The following is a 9,388-nucleotide window of genomic DNA, read 5'->3' as shown; positions in this document are numbered from 1 at the left end:
CTTCTCTTCTCTTTTCTCTCTCTTTTCTCTTCGCGTCTCTCGTCTCTCTCTCTCTCTTCTCTCTTTCTCTCTCTTTCTTCTTTTCTCTTCTTTCTCTCTTTTTCTCTCTCTTCTTGTGTGTGTGGTGCTGCGGGCTCGCGCGCGCGCGTGTGAGTGTGAGTGTGAGTGTGAGTGTGATGTGGTGTGGTTGTGAGTGTGAGTGTTGAGTGTGGAGTGTGTGTTGTGGTGTGAGTTGAGTGCGTCGGGTGCGTGCGTTGCTGTGCGTGCGTTGCGTGCGTGCGTTGTATGTGTGTGCGTGCGTGCGTTGTGTGTGTGTGTGTGTGTGTGCCACAGAGTGTGTGTGTGTGTGTTGTTGCGCGTCAGCGTGTGTGTGATGTGTGTGTGTGGGTGTTGTGTGTGGCCGTGTGTGTGTATGTGTGCTGTGCTGTTGTGTGTGCGCGCGGTGTGCATGTGTGTGCATGTGTGTGTGACGTGTGTTGTGACGGCATTGCGCGCTCGTCGTGTGTGTGTGGTGTGGGCGTGTGTGTGTGTGTGATGTTGTGCGTGGTGTGTGTGTGTGGTGTGGAATGTGTTGTGATGTATTACGTGTGTTGGTACGTGTGTGTACGTGTGTGTAGTGTGTGTGTGTATTGTGTTGTGTAGTGTTGTGTTGTGTGTTGTGCTGTGTTGTCGTGGTGTGTGTGTGTGTGTGTGTGTGATGTGTGTGTGTGTGTGTGTGTTGTGGTGGCTGTGCGTGTGTGTGTGTGTGTGTGTGTGTGTTGTGTGTCGTGCGCGTGCGTGTGTTGCTGTGCGTTGTGCGCGGCGCGTTGCGTGTTTGTGTGTGTGTGTGTGGTGTGTGTGGTGTGTGGGGTGTGTTGGGTGTGTGTGTGTGTGGTGTGTGTGTGTGTGTGTGTGTGTGTGTTGTGGTGTGTGTGTGTGTGTGTCTGTGTCTGTGTGTGTGGTTGTGTGTTTGTTTGTGTGTTATGAGGTAAAAATTTGGGAATTTTTGCACAATCTGTAAGGGTAGTTTAGACGGGTTGTTGATAATAGCATCTAAAATGGGCGTCGCTATGCATTTCTTAGCTGGTAATATGGACAGTTCTGTAGTTAATAACTTCTCTATGGGGTGGCCAACACAAATATTTTCTAGCAGAGGGCGGCTCGCTTCGCTTTTAATACTGCTTTTACAAAGAACGTCAACAAGAAAAAGTAGAAGAGAGACAAATAACGTAAATCCACAAACAAATCAAGGAATGTGTCGTAGTTTCAACTTTTTCGTATTGTTAGAGAAAATGGCATCTTTTTTGTCGATATGGGTTATACATACAGATAACGTCTGAATTGTTTTAGTATAGGCCTATTGTTCAATTTGTTGTCCGTGGTTTGTTTAGATAGTTATATAAACTTTAACGCTGTATCAGCATATGGGTCCATGCAAAGTATATTGCCCACGCTGTTAGATTTATTGCAGATTACATAGCGAATATGGATCCTAAGACTCGAACTTGTGAATCGAAAGTCTTTTATCGATGAACACGCCAGAAAGTTTATTTTTTGGGCGTGGTCAGAACGCAATAATTGACAACTTTGAATATAATGAGCCTTCATTTACTACGCAGGTGAATTTTGTTTGTAAATAACCATGTGTATTTAGTTGTCTGTAATTCTGAGCAACAGATCGACCTGGTTTATATGGAATTTGGTATACGGTGGTGTAGATTATCGACCCGGATTTCTAAAATATACGTGTTGTCTACTTTGCCTTTGCCATTTACTGTATTATGTCGTAATTTGATTTTTATTTGTTAGGAAGGCTAATGTTTAGCTTCATGGTGATACATATCTCCACAATTGGACAAAAATTGGCCTGATTATATCATTCATCGCGATGGCTAACACGATGCTAACAGATGACCACATTGGTCGATCAAGAATCGGTCTCAGTGAAGCTCAAATTCTTTTTTTTTTCCCTTACCTTTCCATGCATCTCCCTCCTCTTTCTTCTTTTCTTTCTCCTCCCCTCCATATTTCTCTTCTTCTTTATTCACCTACTCCGCCCACCACCCCATTCTATCTCCCTTCTCAAACTAGTTTTGACTTTGTGCTCTCTACGTTAAATTGTAATTAGTAGTGGGCTTACGCGAGCACAGAATACATGGGGGAACTGACGAAACTCCCTCTCTTCATCCTCCTTCTTCATTCCGTCCTCACAATTCTCAAATTAGCTATGAGTATGACTATTTTTAGTGGGAGTTTTAGTTTTCTAGACGTGAGTCACTTCGATAAACCTTTGACAGACAAAAATGCTCGGCAACATGTTCTCTCTATTTTAAATAGAATACTGACAACATATAGATTATTTCAACAGAATATTGAGTTTCTGACAGATTTTAGACATGCTCAAACACGTCCTTATCCACATGTTAATGACCTGTCCTCTGCCCCCTTTTCAAACTAATCACTTTCTTCAACCTTGCCACTCTCTCTCTCTCTCTTGCCACATCCTTATTCTCTTCCCCCTCCTCCCCATCCTCACCGCCTTCCCTTCTATCTCCCTTCTCAAACATGCTATGACTTTCTATAGTAATGTTTCGTATGGCAGATATTGGGCATGCGTGCACATATATGACTTTATGGAACATAATATTTTTTTGACTTATGAATTTATATCGGACTTTATAGGATATTATACCACAACATAAGGGATTTAGAAGGACGGAGCTAGGGAACATTGGGACTGATAAAGTGAGCCAGGGGTTAAAGACGTTTTGTAATCAAACTGAACAAGAAAATGTACTCCCCATTTTAAATAAAATATAATTTCAACAGAAGGTAATGAATTTCTGGCAAGCAGTAGGCCTAGTCGTTCTCAAACGGAGAGATCGTAGAAATTGGCAAAGCTGTAGACATATAACGAAATACCCATGAATCCCTGCACGCCTTCTTCCTAACAACCTACCCTATCAACCTGGGATTTCCCCCGTCTTCTTAAACCTCTTACACGCATTAGTCTCCGTCTTCCTCTATCTTGCTCACTACTCTCACCACCTCCTCCTTCTCTTCCCCCTCCTTCTCGTCATCCAGCACTGTTTCTATCTCCCTTGTCAAACTAGCTATGACATTCTGCTCTCTATGATTTAAGCAAGAAATATTCCATGTGGAAGACACTGGGCATGCTGCGTGCCCCAGAGCTGATACTATAAGAAATCATACTGCAATATATACGAATTTGGGAGGCAGAGAGAAGACAATTTGGTATTGACAAAGTAAGAGAGACCATTTCAACATCAAACTGTGGAAACATGGAGAATATGTGCTCCATAAGTTAAATATATAATATTAACAGAAGCATGAGTTTTTGGCAAATAGTGCACTTGCGGGATAAAAGTTAATATTTATAAATTGAGTAAACTAGACGCATTACAGCTAATAACGAAATCCTCTTGACTTTCTGTGCCTTCTTCTCCACATCCTACTTTATCCACCTGGCTTTCCCCTGTCCTCCTCCATCTCGTACAAGCAATATTTTCCGTCCTTCTCAACATTGCTAATCTGCTTCAACTCTTTCCCCTCTCCGAGCTCCTTCTCCCCCTACCCCTCCTCCTAATCCTTCACCTATTCCTTCTATCTCTCTTCTCAAGCTATCTACAAATTTCTGATTTCTATTTTACTATTTTCTGTATAATTTATACAAAATAATGTTTTGTATGGTAAATACTCGGCATGCACCAACACGGTTATGATTATATGATATCAAGAGTCCATAATAGAAGATCTATTCATCTATTATATTAATTTTCTATTATAGACACTTGATAATGATGATATTTATGGCTACAACATACGAAATTTAGGAAGACCTGGTCAGAAAACCTCGTAATTGATAGCCTAAAGTGATCGAGTCACTGCGATAGCGCATATCAGGTATGACAGGTAGGAGGAACTGCTCGGGAATGTGTGTGTGTCAATACAATAAATAGTATGTGAGTTTCTGGCAAATATAGTAGGCTTGCGCGATCACAGAATGTGTGGAGGGATGAGTAAATTTGGGTACTATAGCTGGAAGTAGAAAGTAAAATAAGAAAATTCCTGTTTACTCTATCTTTCAACCTCTCCGCATCTCATCTCAATCTACGTACATCCCTTCTCCTTTCGACTTCCATACTTCCCTTACCGACTTTTCGACTTCTCCCATCCATTTGTTTTTCCTCATCGTACACCTCCGTTATCTCTCCCTCCGCATTATTCTCTCACTTTTCCTCATCCTTTCCCCTCACAGTTTCGTCCTCCACCTTCTCCTCCCCGTCGTCCTCCTCCCCCTCCTCCTTAATTCACCTGTTCCTACTTCTCCTCTTACTCCTCCACCACCAACATCACTACCACCGCCTCTTCATTTCCTCGTTCCAGACTATACTCGTGATTTAGTTCCCTCTACTTTAATTCTTTAAACAATAAATTATAACACTCCTTCCTTATCACTATCCGTTAACGATGCACAGTCATTTTGCAGAGTAATTTGGAATTTACTTCCAGAGTAGAAGCGCCTTGACCAGTGTGTCCATTTCGTTTCTTGTGCTTCCACCCGAGAGCGCCACCGACCCGCAACGCTCTTCGTCGACTGACTGGGTAACCGGGTAGTTGACGTCAGTTTGGTTGACGTATTTACCATAGAGTTGTATAATAGTAATAATTATTATATTATTATACAACTCTATGGTATTTACACAACTATTTACAACAGCGCGGTGTACGGTAGCTGGCTCGTAGACTTTGATGGGCGATTATTTTCTCATTTCTCGGCTACCAAAACTAGGTCGAATCAGAGTCGAATGTTTAAGAATCTCGTCGTGGCGACGCTGGCAGCAATCGTAATCGTAAGTGTGTCATCTTTATATAAACCCTATTACTATTAGTACTATTACTATTAGTAAGTATTAGTATAAGTTTTCTGGGTAATGTGTAGCTCCAAGAAACGGTATTGCTAGGGTTAGAATACCCTGATTTATTGGTGTAATACCCTGGTGTATTGACGTTAGTCACACAGCCTGGTCGGGTTAGGTAATGTGTATATATCTTAATACTAATAGTAATAGTAATAGTAGTTCTCGCGGATACTTCTTCGTTATACTTATAGTCCCTAGGACTTTTGAAGACTAATAGTAATATTTATGAATATGATTATGAGGTTTATATGAGGTTACTTACACCTCGCGGTTACACTCACTAACGTGACAAAGAGTTACGAACAGGTAGGTATCAATGACACAGTTAGCTCTAGTACTAGTAGTAGTACTATAGCCCGCGTACAGTTGCCACTTGCTACTGGCAGTGGTAACTGGCCAGTGGCCAGTGGCAACTGTACTTGGGCTAAAGTACTAGAGCTATGACACAGTGACGCTGAGAGGGTCTATGTCCTCCAGGGTACTGCCGGAAGGTACCCTGGTACTATCTAATATGCCGGACCGTACCTCGCCTACTCCACGAACGAGTCTAGAGAGTCGCCTACGCCTACTCCCTAACCCTAACCCTAATCATATCAAATAGTGACCAGGTTACGTTCCGGTATACCGGACCGTACCCAGGGTACTTTCCGGCAGTACCCTGGGGGACATAGACCCTATGACCCACAGTGACTGTGTAAAGGCAAAAGGCATAAATTACAACATAAATGCGCATAAGGGTCACTGGAATTGTTTATTTTAGGAAATAAGTTTAAAAGATGCACGAAACTCTGTAATGTTTTTTTATGACACAACATTCAACAATAACGTAAATAAAGAGCCTAAACGTTTAAAAATTAAAATCTAATCTTTCATAAGGAATCCAGAGACACCTTGGCCCTTACTCCAGTGCAAATTACTTTTTTACTCCATTACTACATTAGCGTTAAAATGGCACCAAACTCTTTGGAATCGGAGTTGTGAGTTCCAAGAAATCGGTATTGAAACATCAGCAAATGTTGTACACGCTCGACGTTATAACGCCGCTTTGCTAATCTGAGGGTGCGGGTTTAACCCCACTACTGAGTACTGGGGTCTGCGTCGGCTCGCACTACAGCAAATGCAGCATGTAACAACGGAGGTATTCGCGATTCTGTACATTTTATGATGATTGAAAGACTGTGTTAGAATTGGCCAAGGTATGTACAATTGCTACTGTAGTGTTAGTAATTCACTGCGACTTATCTGTGGCCGATTGCCACAACTTAACAGCTGATTAATAAACTTGAGAAAAAGTCATGTTCTTATAAATAACGACAAAATAACTGATTTGTTTCAATCTCTCATTCACCGCCCACTAATTAATGCACGCTCTCATGTCATCATCTCTAGATGTAAACGAACGTGCGCAGCAACAGCGTGTTTAAAACTGCTGTAACAGCGTTTCTGATTCGCACACAGAAGTGAATCTGTGCAACGTGACAGACTAAGCTACAGGTATCCCATGATACATAGCAAAATACGCTAGCCAGCAAGATAAACGTCCGAAATTTACCCCGCCACCCTCAACTCAAACTCGACTTACCACAATTTGTACCCCTATAACACTGCACGTTAAAAAGGTGTATACAAGCACCTGGGCATTACATACGTGTAAAGCCTAGCGCAGATCTAGACCTGAGATTTTTGGTTGCTCGTTGCTGCAACCTGCAACCGCAAGTGATCGGACGATGTGTCACCCACCGCGTGTGCGCACACGTGCGATTTTGAAGCAATGCTAGAGCAATTTGGGAGCGATTGGGAGCAACGAGTCACTCGAAATAAAAACAGTTTGATTTCTTGCAACTCGTCGCAAGCAACCAGAATCGCTACGGGTTGCAGTTACACATTCCCGCAGACATACACAATTTCACAGCAATTTTTACAGCGATTCTAGAATCGCTGTCGAGTTGCATGAAAAAGTCGCAGTTCTGCTTATCACTGTCCAATCACTACGTTTATCAATAGGCAGTGGCATACATTTTAAATGCCTAAGGGATTTCTTACTGTATTAAGCCCAATGTGCACCATGGATACTACTGATGTAAAATGTGTGTACACTGCGTGAATTAGGGCTCCTATGAGGTAATGATAGGTTATCCCGCTGTAGAAATGCTCGATTATTGGCCTAGGGCAGCTGAGCGGATGAAGCAACAGCGAAACCATGGTGGAGGAGGAGAAAGCCTAGAAAGCTGGAGGAGGGGTAGAGGAGGCAGCAAGGAAAGCGTGGAGGAAGCAGAAGGAATAGGAAGAAGATGGAAGTGGAAATAGGTGTGAAGGGGAAGGGATGAGGGGAATGAAGGATCAAAAGAAGGTGAAGGAGAGAGGACAAGGGGTGGGTGAGGTTGTTGTTTGAGGGCGTTTAGACACGAGGTTATTTTAATGTTCACAGTGGCTACGCATCCGGTCATCCATTACAAAGCTCAGAACAGATTCCCAAAATTGAAATCCACGTCACTATTAGGCCATGCCCGCCCCCTTTCAAATCGTTGATTTTACTGGATTTACTATTGCTTCAAAAGTTACAAAAACATTTTTTTGAGAAAATACCTAAAGGTAAGTAATATTATGGTAAAAACTTATTGTTTATTGTTTTTTACTGAAAAAATATAGTTGGGTCACGTAAGAAATTTCGAGTTGTGTTTTTTGAGTTGTATATAATAAATCGTTTATTGGGTAAATACATAATAGATAGATTATTGCTCGTGAATGTGGAGTTGTCCTTGTTTGTCAAACTCCCCTTATTATTAGCTCATCTGACATAGTCAGATGCAGACTTGCTAGAATCCGGAGCGATGAGACGTGCGGTCCGTCCGTCCGTCGGCCGGGTCGTGCGGTCCGGTGCGTCAACAGTGGGCTCAACTCTTAACCGCTCGCGTACGGCGTGGGGGGTGGGGGGCGTCGTGCGTTGAGCTGGGGTCGGTAATCCGAAACGGAGTTTGGATGTCGTAAGCTGGGGGTCAAGGTCAAAGGATACAAGAGTGGCTGTAGAAAGAAGGTGGCACATTCTTTCCTTACTTAAAGGTACTAGGGAGGAATGCACAGAATTGCCGGACACAAATCTAACGGCGACCTAGGCTCGTGATAGTCTGTGTTAGCATCATGGTGGAAAGCCATCATGTGCAGAAATTGGAGTCACGGGTCAAAGGTCAATGGGCACACGGCAGATTTTAGACATTTTCTGAGACAATGTCTGACGGACCGAATTGGAAAAACTTTTTTGTGTTCAGCGGTGACTACCATTTTGATGGCTTTATTGAAAGACATGAATGTGTACTTCTCGCAGTGACATGCGAAGAGTAATGTCGGAATGTTGATCCTCAAGAGGAGGGCTTAAAATTGATTTTGTTGATCGTTTAACAAAGACTGAACTGCTATTTGCATTATTAAGCCCATAACCTGTTCGTGAATGTGAGGCTACAGTGTGCACAGTTGAATTGCAAAGGAATGTTTGTTGAACAAGGTTTACGCTCCCTAAATCATATTATTTTCTAAAGCAGTCTGTCTATAGCACCCTGAAGGCTGAATCAGTGAATTCTCGCGTGGGTAGGCAAAAACACGGGGCAGCCCATGGCTGGCACGCTTCTAATCATAATTGTTGCCTGCCAACCTGCAATGCACATGTGTCTGCAATGCATAGAGATTAGGTGGGTGCGAAAGTGTAGCTGATATATTTGTTCGAATTGGCTATGAAAGTCAAACAAGAATAAAGAAGACTTATGTATAAGATGTCTTGCTATGCACAAATGAATTTATCAGCTGAAAACCAGACACCAGATGAGCCCTGTCGCACTGCGGCACTTGTTCACAATTGTTACACATAAATAAAGGTTTTTAAGTGTCATTTGCAGGGTAAGGAACTTAAAAATATTATCTCTCAAAAAATATACAAATAAAAACATGAAGCGGACAAAATTAAGCCTCACCTATTAGTGGACATATTATTTATTACTCCAGCTCAAAAATTACCAAGAGTATGTACTATTATAGTTACCTCTGCCCAACGGAGTTCGAGGAGGTTATATGTTTTCTCTCTCGTGTGTCTGTGTGTTAGTGTGTTCGTGTGTTCACGCGATCGATATTAGTGCGTCGAGTCAAGCCAGCCAGCCAGGCAGCCAGCCAGCCACAGCCAGCTCCAGCAGCAGTCGGCAGCAGCCAGCAGCGAGTGGCGAGCCAGCTCGTAAGACATACATGTTATATGGGAGCGTGTACATGTCAGTACGCTGGCGTATATCGTGGGTTATTCGTGTGTTCGTGAGTCGTATGGCATATGGTGTATGTCGCTGGCGGAGGTATGCACTCCGTGAGTGCACTCTGTCGAGTTTGTTATATGAAAACAAAACCACATTCTTCTGTGTCGTGACATTTTTCTTGTAAATAGCACTACAAGGCAAAAGTGCATGTCATTTAGTGAGTGGGGTGTAAGTGGT

At 42.7% G+C, this 9,388-nt stretch overlaps 1 protein-coding gene across 1 annotated transcript in view; it reads left to right on the top strand.

Moving 5' to 3' along the window:
• LOC106815902 (enteropeptidase-like) overlaps window positions 1-6,409 on the top strand; it is a 36,428-nt gene extending 30,019 nt beyond the window's left edge. The window contains exon 5 of the mRNA XM_014820433.1: window positions 6,381-6,409. Coding sequence (XP_014675919.1) covers window positions 6,381-6,409 — 29 coding nt within the window. The remainder of the gene's footprint in view (window positions 1-6,380) is intronic.
• Window positions 6,410-9,388: the final 2,979 nt, after the last annotated feature.

Source organism: Priapulus caudatus, unplaced genomic scaffold (genome assembly GCF_000485595.1).
Source record: "Priapulus caudatus unplaced genomic scaffold, Priapulus_caudatus-5.0.1 Scaffold30, whole genome shotgun sequence".
In the NCBI taxonomy this organism is placed as follows: domain Eukaryota; kingdom Metazoa; phylum Priapulida; class Priapulimorpha; order Priapulimorphida; family Priapulidae; genus Priapulus; species Priapulus caudatus.
This window is presented reverse-complemented; position numbering and strand designations above follow the sequence as displayed.